Source organism: Pteropus alecto, unplaced genomic scaffold (assembly GCF_000325575.1).
Source record: "Pteropus alecto unplaced genomic scaffold, ASM32557v1 scaffold25, whole genome shotgun sequence".
Classification (NCBI taxonomy): Eukaryota; Metazoa; Chordata; class Mammalia; order Chiroptera; family Pteropodidae; genus Pteropus; species Pteropus alecto.
In genome coordinates, this window is record NW_006441955.1 from 35223151 (window position 1) to 35249498 (window position 26348).

General features: G+C 33.2%; 1 protein-coding gene and 1 pseudogene across 1 annotated transcript in view; both read left to right on the forward strand.

The window, feature by feature from the left end:
• The window catches only part of BRDT (bromodomain testis associated), a 40083-nt gene extending 26328 nt beyond the window's left edge, over positions 1 to 13755 (forward strand). Inside the window, exons 15-18 of the mRNA XM_006919478.2 lie at positions 409 to 506; positions 7729 to 7934; positions 8351 to 8525; positions 13546 to 13755. Of these exons, the coding sequence (XP_006919540.1) occupies positions 409 to 506; positions 7729 to 7934; positions 8351 to 8525; positions 13546 to 13614 (548 nt within the window). The 3' untranslated portion in view covers positions 13615 to 13755. The remainder of the gene's footprint in view (positions 1 to 408; positions 507 to 7728; positions 7935 to 8350; positions 8526 to 13545) is intronic.
• Positions 13756 to 18334: 4579 nt separating this feature from the next.
• Positions 18335 to 19025, forward strand: LOC102893926 (annotated as a pseudogene).
• The last annotated feature ends 7323 nt before the right edge of the window (positions 19026 to 26348 follow it).

Sequence of the window (26348 nt, forward strand, 5' to 3'; positions counted from 1 at the left end):
TCCTACGTTGGCTTAAGCCTTCTCTTTCCCAAATGACTCACTGGTATGAAGGTAGGATTACCATGACTGGCTTGCTCTAACAAAGACTAATCTTTGGAGCTGAGGTCAGTGTATACACTGGAGGACTGCTGTACCATGGGGACAGATAAAGTAGATTTTGGTAGGTGAGCCAGAATGTCACCTATATTTTGCTGACACCCCACCACCACCACCAAAAAAATAAAGGAGAACAAATAAAGAAAAGAAAAATAGAGGAGGTAAATTAAGAGGTAAATTTCAATTAAGAAGCATCAAAAAATTTGTAATTTTGTTTTCATAGTTTCTGACCTAGAGGGAGGAAAAAGTCAAATTCTGAACAAGCAAGGTGAAATATCTTGATTATACTATTATAAAAATGTGTGCATTTAGGTGATTCTGAACAACGCTTGAATGGCCTAACTGTGATGCATCAGTCTGGTGATGATACAGTGGTGTTAGAACCTGAAAGTCAAGTTCTTGTGCAGAAGGTAAGAGTAATGTTATTTTTTCTCACGAATCTTGAAGGGATTTAAAGTCAAATGTGGAAGTGGCACAATAGGTATTTTAAGCCCTAACTTGAATGAAATTTTGGATCTCTAAACCTAATTTTTGCCTTTTTTTTTTTTTTTAAAGCAACACCCTTTTCCTTCCTTCTACCATCAGTTTCCATGATTGTATTTAATTGTAAATTCTATAATGCTGGTATTTGCCAGCTATCCTGATTTTAAAGCATGTTATAAAACTACCTTTTAGACTCTGTTGTGGGGGATTTCCCAATGGAATCTTTTGTGCACTTAATCTCAAACCACACACTGATCATTCTTTCAACAAGGATAGATGTTTGGAATATTTAGATACATCAGGTATTATTCAAGACATTTGAGTATAATTCTCAGAAACTGACTATGAAGATCTTTACATATCCCCTCTTTTTCCTTCCCTCCCTCCCTGTCTTCTGCCCTTCTTCCCTTCCTTTCTTTTATCTTTGCAGGTACTTCAGAGAACAAATCTTATTGTTTGGGCACACTTAGGAATGTCTAACATTTCACCATGAGGAACATACATACACTTTGGCCTTTGTGTTTCTTAGTATCTTTTATTTTCTTATATAATCCTCTGCTAATAATCGTTATCATCAAAGATTAATGGTTTGAGTTTTTTGTTATTGGTAAGAACCATTTAAAAAGTTCCTCTTCTGATAGCCAACATTAATGTATTCTTTTTTTGTTTTAACAGAAGTGTCATCCATCCTCATTAAGATAGCAAGAAGTACTGCAGTCTAAATAAAATATTAATTTAAAATTAATATTAAATATGTGCTATAATCTTTGTTTCTAATTTACCAAAACTGTAATTTTGTCTGACCCAAAACAAAGTTTGAAAACAATAAAATTTTCTAAAAGGACAAAGAGATTATAGCAAAAATTGGCAGCAAAATATCAAGTATATAGCAAGTATATACCAGTGAAGTTTGTACTATAGGTAAAAGTGACATAAATCTACTCTATTTATTCTCAATGCCTATCACGTAATAAAAACTAAAATGTTGAAATGAAAGCCAAAGGAAGAATGGGATTGTGTGGCTTGTTCTCTTCATAACAAACTGTTTCCATTCTTGATATTATTTCCTGCCCTTGCTTCCTCACTATCGGCAGTGCATTCACTTTTTGAAAAGAGAGGCTCCAGAATTTTGGTGCTAGAAGAGATCTTTGAGAATTAATCTTTATAAATAAGCTCACCCAGATGGTTCAAGCATGTTGCCCAAATAAGAGCTAGGATTAAAACAAAACATTTCAACTCTCAACCTCTTATCTTTTTACTCAGAAGTCCTAGCTTTGCTGTTCTTCTCTTATTTATTTCTGCCTCAAGAAAAGGTATACCTTTTTGCCAAGACCAACTCATCTATCTCTGTTCTCAGTTTTCTTTCATTCAACATTTACTGTGGAGCTTGCCTGTTATCTCTATAACTAATTCTTTTTGTCTTATTTTTCCACTACATGTTTACATCTTAAACCAGGCTTTCTTATTGGCATTATTGGCATTTGGGGCTGGATAAGTCTTTGTTGGGGGTAGGCCTGTGCCTTGTAGGACACTTAACAGGGACCTAAACTTCAACCCATGAGATGCCAGTAACACCCTTTCCCCTACCCGCATATGACAACCAAAAAGGGCTATTGACATTGCCATATGTCTTCCCTGGACAAAAGAGAGTCACACACAGTTAAGAACCAACACCTTAATTTTACCTAGCTTCTAGCCATTCTCCTATCCTTGTAATTTGCCCTGTCAGAGGAACCAATGGCCTAAAATTGCTGCCTCCCTCCTAAAGTCTTGATAGGGTGATAACCAGGGTCTTCTGCTATATCTCCCCAATTGAACATCCACTATGTTTCAGTTATAGTCTCAAATTTATATCTCCAAACCTTATCTCCTGTAAGTTTTTATTATTTTTGATGACTCTCAGTCCCCTACAGCCAAGGAGTTGCTAAATTCTTTGGGTTTTACTTCCAAGATGTCTCCTTTTTTACTCCTTCCCTGTAAACCAGGCCTTATTGCCTTCAATCTGAGCTCTTAAACGTTATAGCTATTCCAACTAATTTGAAACCTTCTTCACTCTAATCCATTCCACTTTTAACATTCTCACATTGTTCCTCTTCGTGTATTGCTCTCATCTTATTACTCATCTGTATGAAACCTTCAATAGTTTCCAACTTTGACTCCAAAATGAAGATTAAACAGTTACATTATGACTCCAACCTAGCTTTTTAGTCTTAGCTATATGCCTTGTAATTCACTGAAATTGAACTTGTTTCTTGCCAGCCACATCTAGTAATTAATTCAATCATATTCTTTCTTCAGTGAGGAATGCTTTTCATCCTCATCTCTGCCTGTCAAAGTCTTCTTATTCCCCTCTGGGATACCTGAAAAACTTCCCTGTATTCCAAACCCACATATGAACTTTCCTCTTTTAGAGTTTGCCAAAATTTCATTCCAATTAAACAAATTTCAAGCACAAAGCCAAAGACCAGGGTTTCATCCTCCCTTTATTTCCTATTAAATATACTATCAGGTATTACCTGTTCTGTTTCAAATCTCTTATCTGAAGTTAAGATTCTTTAACTGACTTGAGTAGTCAAATGAACTCTGGAACTGCTATTTAGCCCATTCCATGGCTAGGAACGAAAACAGGTTTTTTTGACAACATATAGAAAAGATTTCATAAGCAAAATTGGGTGACTACTGATGAAGGTCTTTGTACGTATAGCAGGGGTGAGGGAGGGATGTTTTGACTCCATTTATTATTTCAGGACAAATTAAAGCCCTGTGGATATATCTAGTAAATTTTCTTTTGCCTTATCTGGGGCCTTGGACAAGTCTCTCTCTAATATTTCATGGAAATGTATGAAAAGGGTAATCAAGTATAATTATTAAGGAGACAATAATCAAAAAAAATTTTCCACTGGTATATAGGTACTGCATAATCTTTTTGCTGTAATTAGGCAGGTTAACATTTTTTATTTTTTAGATAAAACTGACATGCAATATTATATTAGTTTCAGGTGTACACCATAATGACTCGATATTTGTATATACTGTGAAATGATCACCATGATAGTTAACAGCCATCTCCACACATAGCTACAAACTTTTTTCTTGATGAGAACTTACAAGATTCCATCTCTGGCCAACTTGCAAATATACAATGCAGTATTATTAATTGTAGTTACCACACTGAACATTACATCTCCAGGACTTATTTGTTTTATAACTAGAAGTTTGTATCATTTGACCTCCTTCACCTATTTCACCTACTCCTCAAACCCCTCTGTAAACTACCAGATCCGTGAATTTGGTTTTTTGGGTTTCGAGTTTTTTGTTTATTTATTTGTTTTTTTTAGATTCAACGTATAAGTAAGATCACATGGTGTTTGTCTTTCTCTGTCTGACTTATTTTACTTAGCATAATGCCCTCAAGGTCCATCTATGTTGTCACAAATGGCAATATTTCCTTTTTAATGGTTACATAGTATTCCATTGTGTATATATACTACATTTTCTTTACCCGTTCATCCATCAATAGACGCTTAGGTTGTTTCCCAATTTTGGCTATTGTGAATAATAGTGCAATGAACATGGGAGTGCAGGTACCTCTTCAAGATCCTGATTTTATTTCCTTTGTCTATATACCCAGAAGTGGGATTGCTATATCATATGGTAGTTCTATTTTTAAATTTTTTGAGAATTCTAGAAACTGTTTAATACTGATTTGCAATTCTCTGATCATTAGTGATGTTGAGCACCTTTTCATGTACCTGTTGGCCATCTATGTATATGTCTTCTTTGGAAAAATGTCTATTCAAATCCTCTGCCCATTCATTTTTCAGATTGACTTTTTTCTTTTTTTGCTATTGAGTTGTATGAGTTATTTGTATTTTTGATATTAACCCCTTATCAGACATGATTTTCCCATTCAGTACATTGCCTTTTCATTTTGTTGATGGTTTCCTTTGATGTAGTCCCACTTATTTATTTTTGCTTTTGTTACCTTTGTTTTTGGTGTCAAATCCAAAAAATGGTCACCAAGATAGACATCAAGGAGCTTACCACTTATGTTTTCTTCTAGGAGTTTCAGGTCTTTCATTCAAGTTTTTAATCCAGTTTGAGTTAATTTTTATGTGGTGTAAGACAGTGATCCAGATTCATTTCTTTGCATGTGTCTGTCCAGTTTTCCCAACTTTATTTTGATTACTATAGCTTTATAATAAAGTTTGAAATCAGAGAGTAGATGCCTCCAGTTTTGTTCTTAAGATTGTTTTTCCTGTTCATGGTCTTTTGTGGTTTCATTACAAATTTTAGGGTTCTATTTCTGTTATACCATTTAATTTTTGATAGAGATTGCATTGAAACTGCATAGTGCTTTGGATAGTATGGAAATTTTAACAATATTAATTCTTCTAATCCATAAATATGGAATACCTTTTCATTTATTTGTATTCTTCCCCTTCTTTCATCGGTGTTGTAATTTTCAGTATACAGGTCTTTCACCTCCTTGGTTAAGTTTATTCCTAGATATTTTATTCTTTTTGGTAGAATTGTAAATGGGTTATTTCTTAATTTTTCTTTCTGAGAATTTGTTATTAGTATATAGAAATACAATGGGTTTTTGTATATTGATTTTATATCCTGTAACACCACTGAATTTATTTCTAACAATTTTTTGGTAGAGTCTTTAAGGTTTTCTACATATAGTTGACCCTTGAACAACATGGGTTTGAACTACACAGGTGCACTTATACATGGATTTTTTTCAATTGATCTATGCTATTGTATTTACCTGTGCCATTCAAGCCCTGTTGTTTAAGGGTCAACTTTCAATACTATGTTGAATAGAAGTGGCAAGAGTGAGCATCCTTGTCTTGTTCTTGATCTTAAAGGAAAAGCTTTCAGCTTTTCACTTTTGAGTGATGTTAGCTGTGGGTTTGTCATTTATGGCCTTCCTTATGTCTAGATACATTCTCTCTATACCCACTTTGCTGAGACTTTTAATCATATCTATGGCTATTGAATTTGGTCAAATGCTTTTTCTGCATCTATATTGAGATGATATGATTTTTATCCTTTATTTTGTTAATGTGGTATATAACATAGACTGATTTGTGAATGTTAAACCATCCTTGCAACATCACTGGGATAAATCCAACTTGATCATAGTGTATAATGCTTTTAATGTATTGTTGAATTTGACTTGCTAATATTTTGTTGAGAATTTTTGCACCTGTGTTCATCAGGCATATTGACCTATAATTTTCTCTTCTTGTGGTGTCTCTATCTCATTTTGGTATCAGGATAATAGCTGGCTTTATAAAATGAGTTTGGAAATATTTTGTCCTCTTCTACTTTTTGGAAAAGTTTGAGAAGGATTGGTGTTAATTCTTTTAAATGTCTAGTAGAATTCACCAGTGAAGCCACCTGGTCCTGGACTTCTGCTTGTTGGGAGGGTTTTGATTACTGACTCAGTGTCCTCACTAGTGATCAGTCTGTACAAATTTTCTATTTCTTCATGCTTCAGTCTTGGTAAGGCGTACATTTCTAGGAATTATCCATTTCTTCTAGGGCGTCCAGCTTTTTGGTGTATAATTGTTCATATTAGTCTCTTATGAGCCTTTGTATTTCTGTAGTATCAGTCGTAACATCTCTCATTTCTGTTTTTGAGTTCTGTCCTTTTTTCTGGAGAGTCTAGCTAAAGGTTTGTCTATTTTACTTATCTTTTCAAAAAACCAGCTTCAATTTATTGATTTTTTTCTATTTTCCTTTCAGTCTTGATTTCATTTCTTTCTGCTCTGATCTGTTATTTCCTTCCTTCTAACTTTGGGCTTTGTTTTTCTTTTTCTAGTTCCTTCAGGTGTAAATTTGAGTTTCTAGTTTCTTGATGTGTAGGCATTTATCACTGTGAATATCCATCTTAAAATTGCTTTCGCCACATCTCATACATTTTGATATATTGTATTTCCATTTCATTTGTCCCAAAGGTACTTTATTTCTCTTTTTTCTTCTTTGACCCATTGGCTGTCTAGTAGCATGTTGTTTAATCTCCACATATTTGTGAATTTTCCAATTTTCTTGTAATTTATTTCTATTTTCATACCATGGTGATCAGGAAAGCTACTTGATATAATTTCAGTCTTAAATTTATTATAACTTCTCTTTTGGTGTAATGTATGATCTATCCTGAAGAATGTGGCATTCAAAAAAGGGCCATCAAGTCTTAATGCCCAATGTCCAACACAGTAGCCACTAGCCACATATGGTTATTGAGCCCTTGCAATATGGGTAGTGCAACTGAGGAACTAAGTTTCGAAACTTGTTTTTAATGAATTTAAATTTAAAAATTGATGCCCAGTTATTAGGAAACTTAAGTATGTTTGAAACAGCTTGATCATGCATATCTACTTTTTCAATTGAATTTTATGAAATCTGATTACAAATCAATTTAGTATTTCAGTCAAGATGTATTGTAAATGAACACCAATTTTGAAAATTTATTATGAAAAAATATAAAATTATGTTCACTCTTTTATATTGATTGCCTGTTAATATTGTTTTTGGTATATTTGGTTAAAATAAAATATCAACATTTTACTTCTAAAAAAACTTTTTAATGTGGTACTGGAAGATTTTAAACTACATATATTTCTGTTGGACAGTGCTGATCTAGACTGTGGTATATCTTATTTAAGAAGAGTTGTCACATTCAGCTAATTTATTCTTCATACCAAAGAAAGGAAAAATAGCTATGTCAGAGGGTTCTCAGCATATACTGTGTTATTCTTATGGCACCATCTTACTTTGCCTCTTATAATCATTTGTATATTTGCTTTATTTTGCCTATAGGATCATAAATATCTTCATTACAGTGACTAGTTTATTTTTATATTCTTTGCAGGTGTCATACCCTTAATATCTGTATTACATTAAATTGATGTAATTGTCAAGCATGTTATTTTAATTTGGTCTTAGATAATTAAATTTAGCTTATCTATTTTTTATATTTTTATATTTTTCTGACTTTAGTAATCTTTGTAAGTTTAGTAAAATTACATTAAGTTTTTGGAGTTTTAATTTGATCTATTACTATACCAAAAAATATTGTTTTCTTTCCAAATTTAGTTGACATTTGTAGACATAGACTGAATCAAATATTTGTTTTAGGATATAAAGATCAAGAATGCAGACTCTTGGAAAAGTTTAGGCAAACCAGTCAAAACTTCAGGTGTATTGAAATCCTCAGATGAGCTCTTCAACCAATTTAGAAAAGCAGCAATAGAAAAGGAAGTTAAAGCTCGAACACAAGAACTAATACGGAAACATCTGGAACAGAATACAAAGGAACCAAAAGTATTTCAAGAAAATCAGAGGTCTATAATTTACTGGATTAAAGGGGGCCTTTGGGAGATCTAGACATGTATTTAAAATATGCTAAATTTCTAAATTGATAGTCTGCTTTGAAGAGGAAATAAGTTATTGATTAGGCTAGTAAAGATACTAATATCATTAAATTATAAAGATATCATGATTTTCTAGAAATGTCTTAATGTTGTTTCCATGTGTATAAGAAGATAATGGCGTACATTGGTCAAAGTTTTCCAAAACCTTCTTTTTAGTGTAGATTTCCCTATGTAAAATTTGACATAAAAAATACAGCTTATAAATAATGTTATAACATATGAAAAGGAGTATATAGAACACTGCTTTATAGATGTCATTTAATGACATCTTTGTAATAACTTTTAAGGAACTTGAAATCTATTTTGAGCTCTATTGTTTCTTTCAGGGACTCTGGCTTCACTCTAGAATCTTCTTCAAATAAGATGCAAAACAAGTGCCTTGGAGAGGAGCAGAAAGAACATCAACAGTCATTGGAAGCTCAAGACAAGTGTAAACTCTGGCTTCTCAAAGACCGTAATTTAGCAAGGGAGAAAGAGCAAGAGCGGAGGAGGAGAGAAGCAGTAAGTTAATTTTAGTTTACTCAATCTAACAAGGAAAGGTTTAACAAAGCAGTGTCTTCCCATGTTCAAAGATGTATTTGAGGTAGTTTTTCAGTGACAGTGGAGTTACCTCTTTAGTGAGGATCAGGTTCTAAAATCAGGGCCTAAAATAAAATTTTCATAGTCAAAAGACCTCTCTGTGCCTCAATTTCGTTATCTATAAAGTGGGAATAATAACGCCTATTGTGAAGATGAAATGAATTTATTTGTATTAAGCACATAGGAAAATGCCTGGCACAGAAGTAAAATGATTTATCACTTACTGTTATTACTCTTGAAAAATTTATAAACCACCTATGAATTGTGGTTAAAAGATATGCCATCTATCCCAGGTTAGTATTTCTTTAGTTGTACACTAGCTGAAGAAGTCGACTTGCATTATGTTGATTATATTTTAATAAGACTGGAAAGAAAAATAAATTGACTTGTGTTTAGGAGTCCTAATATGCAAAAAATGTTTTAAAAACTAGAATTGTTTCCTTCTTTTATCCATGGATTATTTAGAAGTATGTTATTTAACTAAATGGTTTCCAATAATTTGGGTATTTTCTGGCTAGTGATTTCTAATTGAATTCTGTTGTGGTCAGACAACATACAATGTCTGTCTTGAATTTTTAAAAATTCATTAAGACATGTTTTATGACCCAGATTATGGTCTACCTTGGTAAATATTCTGTGTACACTAGAGAAGAATGTATATTCTGCTGCCAATGGGTAGAGTATTAAACAGGCCAAGTGGGTTGATAGTGATGTTCAAGTCTACTATATTCTTGCTGATTTTCTGCCTGCTTGTTCTGTCAAATACTGAGAGAGGAGTATTGGCATCTATGATTATATAATTGTAAACCTGTTTTTTTATCCTTGAAATTCCATCTATTTTATGTCATGTATTTTGAAGCTCTGTTATTAGGTATCTAAACATTTAGGATTGTCCTCTTGATTAATTGATCTCTTTTCATTATAAAATGATCTTCTTTATTCTTGGTAATATTATTTACCTTGAAATATAACCACTTCACCTTTTATCGCTAGTGTTGGCATAGCATAAAATTTTTTTCATCCTTTTACTTTTAACCCATGTTTTTATATTTAAAGTGAGTTTCTTGCAGGCAACATGTAGTGAGGTCTTGCTTTTTTAAAAGAAAAAGCAATCTGCCTTTTATAGGAGTGTTTACACAATTAAATTAAAAATGATTATTAAAATCTTGAGTTTGAATCCTTCATCTTGACATTTCTTTTCTCATCTGTTCTTGTTATCTATTTTCTGCATTCTTTTAGATTAAGTATTTTTTATGATTCCATTTTATTTCCTTCATTGGTTTATTATTAGTAACTGTTTTGTTATTTTAGTGGTTGCTTTAGGTTTATAGTACATACTTTAGCTTATCACAATCTTCCTTTGAGTTATGTTATACAACTTCATGTTTAGTAAATAGCTTTCCAATGGTGTACTTCTGTTTCTGACCTCCTAGACTTTATGCTATTATTTAAGCAGTCAAATTATCTCTAAAACTTTTAATGATAAGAAATTTACCTATATAGTTACCATTTCCAGTGCTATTCATTCATTTATTTAGATACAGATTTCCAAACGGTATAATTTTCCTTTTCTCTTAAGAACTTTCTTTTAACATTTCTTGTAGTATGAGTCAGCTGGTGATGAATTCTTTCAATTTTTGTATATCTGAGAATATCATTATTTGGCCTTTTTTTAATTAAAAGACTTTACTTTTTTTTAAGTTTTATATTCAGAGCAAAATTGAATTGAAAATACAAAGAGTTCCCACATATTCCTCTCCTCCCCTCCATCAACATACAACCTCCCCCACCGTTGACATCTCACATTAGTTATGAAATCTGTGAACTAACATTGACACAACGTTGTCAACCATAGTTTATGAGGCAAAGTCCATAATTTACATTAGGGTCCATTCTTTGTGTTATACTTTTTATGAGTTTTGACAAATGTCTAATGATATAAGGGCATACATCAACCATTATAGCACCATCAGAATAATTTCCCTTTCCTAAAAGTCCCCTATGCTTCTTCACTTGCTCTCCTGAACCCCTGCCAACCACTGATCTTTTTACTATCTCCATAGTTTCGCCTTTCCAGAATGTCATATAATTGGAATCATATAATATATAGCCTTTTCAGATAGGCTTCTTTCACTTAGTAATTTGCATTTAAGGTTCCTCTGTGTCTTTCTGTCGCTTGATAGTTCATTTCCTTTTTGTGAAAAGAATCCACTGTATGGATGTACTCCAGTCTGTCCACTCACGTATTAATAGCTGTCTTGATTGCTTCCAAGATGTTATAAGCTTGGTTGCTTAAATCAAGTATAATAAAGTTGCTTTGAACATTGGTGTGCAGTGTTTTGTGTAGACGTGTTTTCAACTTACCTTCATTTTATAAAATATGTTTTTGCTGGATATAAGATTCTACATTGTTAATTTTTTTTCAATACTTTAAAGATATCCCTTCACTGTGTTTCTTGCTTTGTTTCCCATGAGAAATTTGATGTCTTTGTTTCTCTGTATAAAATATGACTTTCCTTTGGCCACTTTTAACAGTTTTATTTTTCATTGGTTTCAGCAATTGTTTTCTTCGTGTTTCTTGTCCTTCGTTAATCATACTGGAGATGTATGTTTATAGTTTTCATCAAGCTTGGAAAAATTGGGGGAATTATTTCTTTTATTTTTTTGTTTTTCTTTTTCTCCTTTTATTGACTCCAGTTACTTGTGTATTAGGCCACTTGAAGTTGTCCCACAGCTCAGTGCTGCTCTTTTAATTTTTAAATTCTTTTTTCCCTCTGCCATTCATTTTGGATAAATTCATTAATCTTTTCTTCAGTGTCTGCTATAGAGTCTATCCAGTGCATTTTTTTCATTTCAGACATTGTAGTTGTCATTTCCAGAGCTTAATTTGGATCTTTTTAATATTTTTTGTTATCTCTATTAAACTTTTGAACAAATGGAATACAGTTATCAAGATTGTTTTAATGGGCTTCTCTGCTAATTCTGACATCTATTTTAGTTTCAGATTGGTTTCAATTGATTAATTAGTCTCCTCTTTATGGATCATATTTTTCTGCTTTCTTGCTTCATTGACACCAGATGCTGTGAATATAACCTTGTTGGGTGCCAGGTATTTTTGTAATTCTGAGAAAGACGTGAATTCCTAGGACATGTAGGAACACTACTTTGTGAAGAAGAAAAGCCATTGGCTTTGGCTGTAGTATTGATTATAATACAAATGAATTTCCTAGGAAATAATGTACAAACGTTTTGTCAGCTTATTTTATAATACGAAGGTAGAAACAACTTGTAATTAGTGGAGTTGTAACATATGGCAGAGCCTTATAGAACCTTCTACAATGATAGAAATGTTCCTTATCTACATAATATAGTAGCAACTAGTCACATATGGCTACAGAGCACTTGAAATGTGGCTAATAAATTTTACTTAATTTTAATGAATTTAAACAGCAAATTTTTACTTTTTCTTTTTTATAATGGTTTTTAGGAACCCTTTATTAAAGTTTCGTTAGTACTTTACTAGAAGTCTTTCTGTAATGACCTAGGAATTTACCTGTTGGTATTCACAAGGGCTTGGCTTCAGTCACCCATAAGTGATTTCTCAGCAACCTACTTGCCACCTAATAACCTAACTAGGTAACCTGGTATAATTTTTAATATCCTAAGCACTTAACAGAAACTTGACTAGACCTGGAACCCACTGAAAGTTGACTAGTAACGCCACATCTAGCAGCTTGATAGCTACCATTTTGACGGCCTGAACTCTTACGTTGTTACTACTTGACAGATCCATACTCTAAAAAGCTGCAATAACTTGAAACCTAGCAAAGCTCCCAAGAGTTTACCTCATGCCAGTTCTTTTGATCAAGTTTTTTTTAATCTTAAATTTGAATGGTTGAAGTGTATATTAGGACCACTGAGAAAGCAATATCCAGGTTATGGTATCAGCTGCAGACATTAGTATTTAAATCATGTATATAAGGTTAATTGGTGTAGAGAATAACCTGTGCCATATCAGTAGTTCCACAAGTGCAAATTATAGTCAAGATAGCAGACATTTATATAACTTATGATCATCCGATAAAATCTAGTACCCATCTGACACCATTCATAGTTATTACAATATTATTGACTATGTTCCCTATGCTATACTTTACATCCCCATGACTATTTTGTAACTACCAATTTGTACTTCTTAATCCCTTCCCCCTTTCACCCATCTCCCAACCTCCCTCCCATCTTGTGACCATCAAAATGTTTTCTGAGTTTGTTTCTGTTTTATTTGTTCATTTTGCTTTTTAGATTTCATATAAGTGAAATCATATATTTGTCTTTCTCTGTCTGACTTATTTCACTTAGCATAATATACTTTAGCTTATTTTTAATGGCTTCTTAACATTTAATAAACATCATTTTGCAGAATGTTATACATGCAATCTGGTTTGATGTTCATAAATATCTACATATAAAATAAACTTGGTTAAATAATTTACCTTAAGTTACACAGTAAGTGGCAGAATCAAGGAAAGCCCATAGCTTTAACATTACATGTTATAGTTCTCTCACACAGGTAAGATACTGGTTTATTAAGAAAATAATTTTATGTGTCTAACATTATGTTGGTTACAGAGATATATGAAACAATGTACTCCAGTTCATGTTCTTATTAACACTGTTAACACTGAGAGTTTCATCTCACTTGGAAAGAAAAGTTAAACCCGTTCGTAGTTCTTTTAAGTTTTAATTTTTATTTATCACAGGAACAATATTTTAACAAAAATCAGCATATGCACAGAAATAAGATATTATAGACAATCTTGTTATGTTAAATAAGTTGCATTCATATTGTATATGATCTGTTCCAAATGTTGTATAATCATGTTTATATACATGTAATAAAGGCATACTTTTTAAAGTAATATTTAAATTTTCTTTCCTACAGATGGCTGGTACCATTGATATGACTCTGCAAAGCGACATTATGACAATGTTTGAAAACAACTTTGATTAAAACTGTTTTTAAATTAACCAACTTAAAATGAATAATATAAAAGATTAAAATGCATATGGCAAAATGATTGCATTCAGACACCAAGATACGAATCTTATGCTGTATTTTGACTGCTCTAAAATGATTAAACAATTTTCACTTTACATTTCTTAACAGGTATATGTTCATTTTTTAATGACATGATTTACAGGAAATTTTATAATATTGGATCCCTAAAAATTTAATAAGTTCCCAGATGTTATTTGTTTTATAAATAATTGTCTGCTGTGTATTATAGGCCCTGTCTTAGCAATGAAAATCCGAAAGAGATAGTCCCTGCTTGTTTAAAAATGAAGAATATATAAAGAATGTACAAAAAAAAAGTTCCTGTTGAGTTTTTAATTTTTAAACAAATATTTGTCTGCCTTCAAAAATATTTAGAACCTCTAACAAATAATACTTGGTTTCTTTGAGTGTCAGGTTACATTAGATTTTCTGCTGGTTTTATATCCAAAATTTATATTGAAATTTAGTTTAAAGAAAATATTACTTATGGTTTGAAAGATGTTGAATTTGAGGCAAAATAACTAACAGTAAATAGTATGTATGTAAGTTTCTATAGGAAATTATACAGCATTTCTTATGTATATGTGATAGCAATGAATGTTTAAATCTTTACTTAATTATAGTAAGTCTTGTTTAAATTTAAATCTATAAAATATTTTTGTTTAATCATTCTCAAGTTGCTATTATATATAAATTATGGGTATCAGCTTCATGTATTTTAACTTTTTGGACTCTTGAAGTGGAACATGATTCAGGCACTATTCTGATGCCATCTAAAGTAAAAATCCAAAGTATGTATCTATAATAGAGAGAAAGAAAAAAGTTTCCTTGACTTCATTTATTTTTATAATCTGTATGATTTTTTAAAACCATTGTTAAACTATCAGCCATTTAAAAAACATTAGTAACTAAAATGATGGTGATACCTTCATGAAACTTAACCAGCCAGAATTAAAGTGATAGTCATACATATTCAATTATACCTATTTTTAACCAAGAAATTTGTATGTATATATTAAACAGTATGCATTATGTTGTTTTTTGTAAAAGATCATAGATAGATGAGGTATCTATGTACACACACATTAGATTATAAATATATATAATATGTAATCATAGAAAGATACATCTGAAATAGTGGTTACTTCTAGGTGATAGGATTACAAGTATTTTTTTCGTTTTCTTTATTCTTTTCAGTATTTTCTGGTTCTTTTTAATATTGATTATGTAATACTTTTAAGATCCATGAGAAATTTTCCATTTTGAAGAGAAAGAATGATAACAGTAAATATGAATTTACTTCTGTCAAATACACATATTCTATTTAACTATCTTTAATAAAACTGATCAATCAGTGGTCTTTGTCTACATCTAAAAATAGAAAGTCCAGCTCTTTAACATAATGGCTTTCTTGGGGTTTTTCCTATAAACATTTGGAGCAGCCCTTAGCTATGATACAGTTATAAGTGCTTAGTTTAAGCGACTTGACCTTTAACCTTTGTTCAGTCTGTACTGGGCCTGGCACATTGTAGATGCTCAACAAACTTTTGGTAAGTTGGTTGAAGTCAGTTTAGCAGGGAAAAATATCAGTTTATAGTCGATCCTTCCTATATTATGATCTATCTATTTTAGTAAATAATTGGCTTTTCTTAACTTCTTCCATGTAGTTTATTTTTGATAACTGTGTGCATGAATATTTCATGTACCTTATTAGCTTCAACTAAAACCTCGTTTCATGAGGACCTCTTCTCTGTCCCCATCTCTCCTATCTTCTAAGACTTTTTCATTATGTTTTCTGAGATTCATAATCAGTCATCAACAACATTCCCTGTATAATCAACCTTTTTGCTTGTTTCTTTCCTCTTTTTGTTCTTTAGTTCTGGAAATGTGGTCCCTGGACCAGCTGCATCAGCATCATGTGGGAATGTTTTAGAAATGCAAATTCTCAGACTTACTAAATCAGAAACTTTTGAGTGTGGAGTCCAGCAGTCTATAGTTGAACAAGCCCTCCAAATGATTTTAATACACACTAAAATTTGAGAGCCACCACTCTAACTGAACACTGGCTCTCTCCCACAGGCTCTCATTTACAATGATCTTAATATCTAATCAACCTTAGCTACTTCTTTGTCATTACCAATAACTAAAAGTCTTCCTTGATCTCAATTTCAAGCACCCTTGGTCTCTCACTCCTACCTCCTGTCCTTTTCTAGCTTACTCCCTTAACTCCAGCAATCATTACACCTTACCAGGACCTACAATCCATTAAATCCTAGTGCCTTTTCACAGTACCTCTTCCTTCATGACCTCAGTGCTCTCCTTATCTAAATTTTATAGTACATTATTATTTATCATCATTCCCTTGCATACATTCTCAACTCCATTGCTCCTTTCTTTGTTGCAGTCACTTGGCAAAACGCAAATCCTTATGAAATCTGATTGCTTGCACTGCACCCATATAATTGTGGTTAGTGAAAGAAATGCAGCCATGATAACCAGTCTCACTTGAAATTTGTGAGCATAAACTCAATTAGTCTTAATGCTGCCCAGAAATCTTACATTTCAATAGTCCATTCACTCTCCCTAGGCAGTTTCTTCATCTTCATTGTGTTCAGACCTCCAATCAATACCACCTCCCCCATCATCAATCTATGATCTATTTCTTCTTTTTCACTAAGATAACAGACGACCTGAGAAGAATTTCCACAAGCTTCCACTACCGTATCTACAAGCATCACTGTTCATATGCTCTGCTCTCCCCTCTTTTACTACAGATGAATTGTCCATGCTCTCAGTTAAGGCAAATCTCTTACTAGTTTTTCTTACTTCCCCAGGGACATTGCTTCAGCAGTTCTGGTTTCCACCATCAGTGATCCGTCCTCTAGATATTTATCAGCACAAAACTGGTTTTCCTGGAGAACAAAACTTGGTTTTCTTCCTTAAATAAGCTCCTCAAACTTTTGGCCCATTAAAAAAAATGTTTTCATTATAGGAATTTAAGAAATTATTAAGATACAATTCACCTTTCAAAGTGCAATTCAGTGGTTTTTAGTGTAGTCACTTATGAAAATTCATGTTTCTTTTTCTTTTTAGTTCTTCATATATTCTGGATGTTAACATTTTGTGTTATAAATATTGTCTCTAATTGTCGCTGTCAATTTATTAATTTGTACATAATTGTGTAGAAGTCAATAGTTGAGGTCAATTTGTCAGTCGAAAAATCATGTTACTAGTCGTACATACATGGATATTATATTTATGAATTTTATAATTTCATTTTTTAATTACAAAGCTTTTACATATGATTTAAAGATAATGTGTAGAGATAGTAAGTTTCTTTCCTCCCCACCCCAACTATTGAGAAATTAAAACTTGTGGATTTTTCAGTCTTCTTTATGCTTATCCACATATGGACATGTACAGGCTTTGAGGGGCTTGTTTTTACAAAACCTTGATCATTTATACATGTTATTTGGCAATTGATTTTTCATAATGTATCATGAACATCTGTCTAGGTCTTTAGGTGGATATAGATTAGTTCATTCTTTTTTAAAAGGCTGCACAACATTCCTTAGAATAGCTATATCATATTGATTCAGTTTGATTCCAGTCTTTACACTATGAACAATGCTGAACTAAATATCCCGTTTATATAGTCATGCATAAGCATGCTTCTCTTTCTGAAAAGTAAACCTTCTAAAACAGGATTGCTGGGTCAGAAGTTATAGTCTAAGGGAGTATGTAGTTTTAATTTTAATAGATGTTGCCAGATAACTGTTCCAAAAAACATTAGACCAGGTCATATTCCTATAAGCTTGAAAGTAACACTTGCCCATTATCATCACCAGCATCAGATATTACTGTCCTCATATTCTTTGATAATCTGAATGAATAAATTATAATCAGTTCCTTTAATTTGCATTTCCCAGACTACAGTGGGTTGACTATCTTATATTTGTTGGCCATGTGACTTGCCTAGTCACTAAAATCCTTTAGTCATTATCCTTTTGGTTTGTTTTTCATATTAATTTATAGCCTCTTCGTTTTTCTTTTAGATGTTGGCTTTTTTGTTTAGAAGCATTTTTTCACAATCTATTATTTGTCTTTTGAGAATTGTTATCTTTTTTTCATTAAAATTTTAAATTTTATGTAGTCATATGTCTGGATTTTCCTTATAGTATCTGAAAATTATGGCTTGTTTTGGAATGTATCCCCTATATCAACATGATAAAATATTTTTATACATTTTTGCACTTAAAATCCAGATGTAATTAATTTTTACACTAAAATTCCAGATGGATTAAAGATGTTTTTATGTATGGTATGAGGTAGAGAACCATGAGGTTGATTTTTTTCTAGATGAACTTTCAATTATGCTGCCACAATTTACTTACTGAACCTCTGAATTACAATAGCTGTCACTCAATAAGAAATTTATAATCACTTTATTTAATTTATAAAAGTTAGTAAAATTAAACACAGTAGCGTTCTAGACTTAAATTTAGAGACCTACCAATTTTGTTTCTAGTATTACAAATGTGTCCGGTATGGGACTTATTTTTTGAAGCATTGCAAGTCTCAAAGAGGCTGCGAAGTTCTCTCAGGATCCCCACCCCACAATTAGTTGAGAGCAGAGCAATACCAGGCTGAGATGGTAGGGCTTCTTTGACGTCAGATGCAGAGTGTTGTTATGCTAATTGTGCATGGACCAATGGTGAGGTCATAAAATTGGGGGAAGATCTTCAAGAGGCTGATGAGGAGCTGCTTCTGCAGCCACTGCTGCAGCTGCTCTCCCAGGCTCCTCTGGGTGAGTACTTACGTTTTGAGAGCCAGGCATTGTACAGGATATGCCAGGAGTAGTGGCTGCAGGATGAGTTGGTAGCCTTCGACTACCAGTCCAAAATGCTGGCTTTAAAATGTCCCTCTTCCAGTGGAAAGCCCAACCATGCAGACATCTTGCTCATAAACTGATAATATGTTTCAGAAGTGGAAATAATGACCAAACAGAAACCCCTTCTCCCCTAGCTTCACTCAATGTTAGGAAGCTTGCCAGCAAAGCACCAGACAGAGAAGAAACTGAGCCAGGTCTATGCAGTCAGTACTGGTGTCTCCCTAGAGGGCCAGCAGCTCTTCCAGACCATTCACAAGACCATTAAATACTGTAAATGGCAAGAAAAAAACATCACAATCATGGAAGAAATTCTTACACTCTCATATCAAGTAGGAAACTGTAAAGTCAGAGGGGGCATCCACTGAGCCATATATGCAAAACAGTTAAAAAACATTTTAAAGATATGGAAAGCCAAAAGATACAGCAGCGTTCACAAGCCCAGCAACCACAGAAAGAGTCTGCCTTGTCATCCTGAGTCCATACACACGTAGGACTCTTCCAGCATCCAGCCAAGGAGGTGACGGCAGTGTCTTCAGCAGAGGCAGGCTGGAGTAGAAAAGGGATCCTATATTTCCTGTTAGCTATTGTTAACAAAGCGTCAGCATTTCCACATCTCAGACTTGAACAAACAAAACATACAACAAAAAAGAATAAGAGACTAAATATTTTTTAAAAAGAGGTTGACAAGGTTCCAGGCTGGCCATAGGCAGAAACAAGATCACTACAAATTAAGGTGAAGAAATTAGCCCATGAGCAAAGATGAATGCTAGAAAAAAGCAAGACACAATGAGTGAGAGTCGGCAGAAACAACAAATGAAAGTTAATACTTCATCTCCCTCTCCTAGCACTGGAGGAGAACAGCTATTTGTAAAATGTTTAAAGAAATAAAATTTTCAGAGAGAAATGGGCAGATTTGGAAAAAAAAGAGATCTAGAAAGTGCTGAAATAAAGTCACAATTGGATGGGTTAAAACAGTTAAGTAACAACTAAAGAGAAAATTGGTAAGCTAGAAAATATATCCAACTAAATATACCAGGATACAGCACAGACAAAAAGGAAAATCAAAAGATCTTTCTTTATATTGCATACACACAGACCAATGAACATAATCTGAAACCTGTAGTCAGCAGTGAAGTGCATACAGCTTTTCCCTTTGCCACCCCGCCTCCAAAAAAATTTAACCACACAAATTTAGAATCTAATCAAAATGCAAAAATGTTAAGAGATCTAAAGCAAGGTTTGGCAAACTACAGCCTACATGTCAAATCCAGTTTGCCTGTTTTTAGTTTATTGGAACAGACATATCTGTTTATTTACGTACTATCTATGGCAGCTTTTGTGCTGTAATGGCAGAATTCAGTTGGCATAACAGATGGTGGCCCTGAACACCTAAGATATTTACTATCTGATCTCTTACTGAAAAAGTTTGTCTACTCTGATCTAAAGGATAAGTTGAAAAGGTCTAACATTTAATCAGAGTCCTTGCAACCAATAAAAAGAATAAGGAGGATCATTATTAGAGGGGATGATAATTGTGATTTCTTAAAATTATGTACATTGAATCTTTTTATCCTAGACATATAACATCCCAAGCAGGGTAAATAGATCCATATCTAAGACATTTTTCAGTGGCCTGCACAACATCATAAGCAAAGAAGTTTTTATAAGCAGCCAAAGAAGAGACGTTATCATCAAATAGAAATTGAATGAGTTACCAGCAACAATGACCACCAGAAACAGTAGGATTAAATCTTCAAGATTTTGAGAGAATAACTGTCTCCTTGAAATGTGGAGAAATTTTGGAGGACTGTGATTTTCCAGTATTAAACATGTATGTGTTGGTCTTTATCTTCTCATCATGTGTGTATGTATAGCTTTTCTCTGCAGCACAAATTCTCTTGATACTGCCCCTTAGGACACAACTAGTTACCAGTAACGATGTATCTTAATAATAATATGGCTGCTTCTGTGTTTTCATTAACAAAGTTGTACATAATGTTAGCATCTAGTTTTAGTGAACTTTCATATGTCTGAATCATTTGTCACATCAGAGTGTAGATTGATTAGTTTCTAAGTTTGTGTGGTTAAATTTGAGGCGGCAGCAAAGGAGAAGTTGTATGCACTTCATTAACTGCAGGTTTCAGATTAAATTCATTGGTCTGTGTGTATGCAATATGAAGAATGATCTGAAGTAATTGTGTTATATTTATTTATATAATAGTCTGTTTAAATCAAAAAGTAAAATGATCAGCTTGGAATTCTGTACCCAACAAAACTATAAAAATGAGGGTGAAATAAAGTTTACCACAAAACATCCTACACTAAAGGAAATGTAGAAAGGATGTTCCACTTTCATGGAAAGTAGGGCAATTTGAGCCACCTTATTCCATCTTGTTATGCCACCTGGAACATGTGGTCTCTCAAGTTGATGTAGCAGAGTGATAGGATCACACTGCATGTTTTTAAGTGCCAGACTTGGAAGAGACTTATACTCTTGCACTCATATCCCTCTGGCCAGAACCCCCTTGGCCACAGCTGACTGCAAGTTGGGGAAATTCAGAGCAATACATAGAGATTAGTAATTCTCTCACATACACAGGCATTTATTTCACTTAAGAGGAAATACATATGGCCAATAAACATGAAAAGACACTCAGCCTCTTTAATATTGAGGCAAATGAAAGTTGAGGCTACAGGTGATACCAATTTTTACCCATCAAATAAGCAAAGATGATGATGTCTAGCATTATCCAATGTTGGAAAGGATCAGTGGGAACTCATACACTGCTGGTGGGGAGTGTAAATAGATATAACTATTTAATAACCATCCAATATCATAATATACATTTCTTTTTAAATATTAATTATTTTTAAATTTATTTAAATTAGTTTCAAGTTAATTTTTTTAATGTGACATTGGTTAATGAAATCCAATAAGTTTCAGCTGTATACTTTAACAGTAAGGCATATATATATTTAAACTGTGTGTTCACCTACACATTTCTTTTCAATCATCCATGGGGCATTCACCAAAACGGACCATATCCTGGATCATGAAATAAATTTAAAATAATTGAAATTATATAGAGTATGTTCTTTAACCATAACAATATCAGATTACAAATCAAGAATAGACAATAGACAACAGGAAAACATAAGTACAAAATTAAGCAATCAAAACACTTGCAAATAAATGATAAGTCAAAGAGGAACTCTTAAAGGAATTTTTAAAACCTACATTGAAATAAATGGCAATGAACATAAAACATTGAAATATATGGAATACTATTAAAGAGTACTGAAAGACAAATTTATAAGTGCTAAGTGATTTCCTTAGAAACAAGGAAGTTCTCAAATCAATGATCTTTGTTTCTTACTCAACAACCTAGAAAAAGAGCAAACCCAAAGCAGGACCAGAGCAGAGATCAATAAAATTGAAAAGAAAACAAGAGAAAAATCAGTGAAAAAAAATAAAAAGCTGGTTCTTGGGAAAGAAAAAAATAACATTTATAAATCTCCAGCAAGACTAACAAAAAAAAGACACAAATCAACAGCAACAGTGAAATAGTGAACCATTAAAAAGGTAAAAAGGAATACTACAAATAACACTACACTTATAAATTTGAAGAAATTGAACAGTTCCTGAAAAACCATAAACCATCAAAACTTACTCAACATGAAATCATTTGAATAGCCCTGTACCATTAAGAAATTTCAATTTCAATTAATAATCTAAAAGTTCCTGAAAAAGAAATTTACCAGCCCATATGGTTTCACTGGAGAATTATACCAAACATTTAGGAAAAGATTAATACCAATTTAAGACAATCTCTTCCAGAAAATCTGTTCTGGAAAATGCCTCTTCCAGAAATCAGTCTATTCTGTAACTTTTGTCAAGAGGACAAATTCTATCAACAGAAAGAGGGAACCACTTCCCAACTCATTTTGTTAAAATGAAAGACAGTACCAAATGTTAAAATGAAAGACAATACCAAAAAAAAAAAAAAAAGCTGCAAACCATTATCTCTAATGAACTTCAACAGAATAATAGCAAACCAAAACCCACGAAAAGAATTATATACCATAGTTATATACCATAACTAAGTGTGGTTATTTATTCCTTGATTTATTCCAGGTGTGAAAGACTGGTTCAAAATTTGAAAATTAATCAGTGTAATTCATCATATCAACAAGCTAAAGAAGAGAAAAAAACATGATCATATTAATTGACAGGAAAAGCATTTGACAAAATCCAACACATTCATGATTTAAAAACTCATCATTAGAAATACAGGAAAATTACTTCAATTTGATAAGGAGTATCTACAAAAAAATCTACAGCTAATGTTATACTTAATGGTAAAAGATTTAATGCTTTCCCCTACATTGAGAAATAAAACAAGGATGTCCACTCTTACCATTCTTATTCAACATAGTACTAGAAATTCTAGCCAATGTAATAAAGCAAGAAAAACAAAATTCATACAGATTGGAAATAAAATTGTCTCTACCTTTGTTTTTGGTGGTTTTGTTTATTTATTTCATTAGCCAGCCATGATTTTTCAAAATAATGTTAAATAATGGAAACGATAGATATCATTCTTTCTTATTTCCTATTCCAAAGCCAATGGCTACAGGATTTCACCACAGGCTATGGTTTTGTTTTTGTCTTTTCGGTTTTTTGTTCGTTTGTTTGTTTGTTGTATTTGGTTTGGTAACTAATGTTTAAGCAGTTTCTGAGTTAATTTAACTTTAAGGAATAGCTGCTAATTTCTCATCAAAATTAAAACTTTTTATCGTAAAAAGGTAAGGTACAAGTTAAAAAAATATTTGCAAACTACATATCTGATAAACAAAAAGCATATACGATATATAAAGAACTCTCAAAACTCAACAGTAAAAAATAATTTAACTAGAAAATAGGCAAAAGGCATGAACAAAATTTCACCAAAGAGGATGTGCATTTGGCAAATACATATATGAAAGCATGTTCACCGCCATTAGCCATCAGTGACATGTAAATCTAAATTATGAGATATCACCGCATGCCTATCAGAAATGTTAAAAAATAGTGACAACGTAAAATGCTGACAAGGATGTGGAGAACTGGATCACTCATACATTGCTGGTGGTAATGTAAAATGGTACAGCCACTCTAGAAACCAGTTGGCAGTTTCTTATAAACAAAACATTCAAAACTGTATGACCCAGCAATTGTACTCTTGGGCATTTATCCCAGATAAATGAAAACTTACATTCACACAAAAACCTGTACATAAATGTTAAGAACAGCTTTATTTCTAACAGCCCAAAACTGGAAACAATCCAGATGTTCTTCAACAGATGAATGGTTAAACAAATTGTAGTATATACATACTATATAATCTTACCCAGTAATAAAAGGAATGAACTACTGATACATGCAATAACTTGAATTTATAGGGAATACGATGAGTTAAAAAAAATCCGAAAAGGTTATATACTATATTTTTCATTTATATAACATTTTTGAATGACAAAAAATTGGAAACAGAACAGATTAGTAGTTGCCAGGAGTTAGAGACAAGGTGTATGTGTGGTTATAAAAGGGTAACATGAAGGATCCTAGTGGTTATAAAACTGTTCTGTATTCTTGATTTTGTTGGTGGATGTACAAGGCTACATATGTACTTTATCTATAAAGTACATATGTAAAGTGTAAAGTACATTGGACAAAGTATACACAGGTTCTCTATTACTTCTCTTATGACTGCATATAAATTTACAATATCCTATTAAAAATTCAATTAAAAAAGGAAATAGTCAAAACTAAAAAAAGGTTCTAAATTTATTGTGGTAATCATATCACAATATAGACACATATTCAATCATTATATTATACCCCTAAAACTAATGTAATGTTATATGTCAATTATATCTCAATTTTTAAAAATCAGGGAATTCAGGTTTCCATTTGGGACCTAGAAAACTGGAAAAAGCAGTTCTCCCACTATTACAACAAATTAAAAAGCTAGAAAATCTTTAAAGTCACTTCTCTTAAATTAATCTGAGGGCTGAGATTGCAGGGTAACCAAATAACCTGAAATCTAAGAAAAGACAAACACATCAAAGTAGAGGCAGGACATAAGCACTGCTTATCTGAGGCAGATACCATTAAATGCTATATAATCTGGTAACAATAACAAAAAATCATCTAAAAGTTGTAACAAATTGCTAAAGGCTGAGTATGGACTAGCTTGAGAATATAGAACCTTGGAAGCACAGAAAAATTCGCAACCACTTGCAGGCTCTTCTCCACAGACCTCATTAGTACTTACAAGAAAGATTTGAGGGGCAGGATGAGGCTTCTGAGAAAGCCATCCTCCTGGTGCCAGTCTGGAAGAGAACAGAAGCAGACATAGGAAAAGCACAAAGTGTTCTTCCTTCAGATCCTTCTCCCCTATCTTCCCTAACGAATACTAACCTCAAGCTTCTGGGGCAAGAACAGCAAACCCTATCATCTTTAGAGCACTAATGAAGACCCATTGCATCCGAAGGAAGGAAATAGAAATAAACCTTCTTATCCTGGGAGAGAGGCAGGAAATAAAATACATCAGGGGGCCAGACCATGAGAGATACTCTGTCACTAGGGGCAGGGCAAGGCCACTGAGCAGGTGCCACTCTGATATCTAATGATATAGTTCCTGCCTGTGAGGCTGAATTAGGACAGCAGAGAATGCTCCTTTCCCCCTGCACTCCCACGTAATGAGCAGTAAAAGAAGAATATGTTTAAGTGGCACAGAAGTACATATAGATGTTCAACATTAGTCATTAGGGAAATGCAAACTAAAATTTCAATGATATCACTCCACATCTCGTAGAATGGTTAAAATTAAAAAGATTTTTTTTTTTTATAATACCAAGTGCTTGCAAGATTATGACCTAACCAGAACCCTCACACATTGCTGATGTAAATTCAAAATGGTATAGCCACTTTGGAAACCAGTTTGGCAGTTTCTCATAAGGCTAAATGACACTTGCCACCTGACCCAGCAATTCCACTTCTAAGTATTTACCCAAGTGAAATGAAAACTTACGTCACAGAAAAAACTTTACATGAATGTTTATAGCGATTTTATGCATAAGCCACCCAAACTAGAAAAACCTCAATGGTCCCTTAACTGGGGAAGGGATAAACAATGTTACACCCAGTCAGCGAAACACTAATAAGCAATAAAAAAGAAACAATACATGTAACAACAGCACAGTGGAATCTCAGATGCATTATAAGTGAAAGAAGTCAAAAACAAAAGTTCACACACTATAGGATTCCATTTATACAATATTCTTGTAAAGGAAAAACTTATAGGGACAGAAAACAGAGTACGGATTTCCAGAGGCTTGTCTTTAGAACCAGAGAGGACTAGCTGGGCTGGTAACGACTCTGAACCTAGTTGGAGAATGACAGCATCTTCAAAAGAGTGTTAGGAATAAATAAAGTCATAATGTCTGTCACGTAGTATGAAAATCAGTTGCTGCCTCCCCTCCCCGCACCCCATAATTCTATGATCCAGAAAAGGCCTAATAAAATCCCAAGTTAACTGGGCAATGAGAGGATTTAAACACTGGTCAAAACAAGAGTGGCGCATCTTTACCTGGGGTGGTTTGGGAGTCCCACCTTCATTTCCCTAAGTTTGGCAATGTGGAAATGGGATTTCACCCTGCGGAGAAAGACCGGGTCCCCACCCTGTCCAGGGCGGACCTCGCAGAGCTGGGCGTCCGCCCCGCGGTGCTCAGAGCCTGGGCGCAGCCGCCCCCG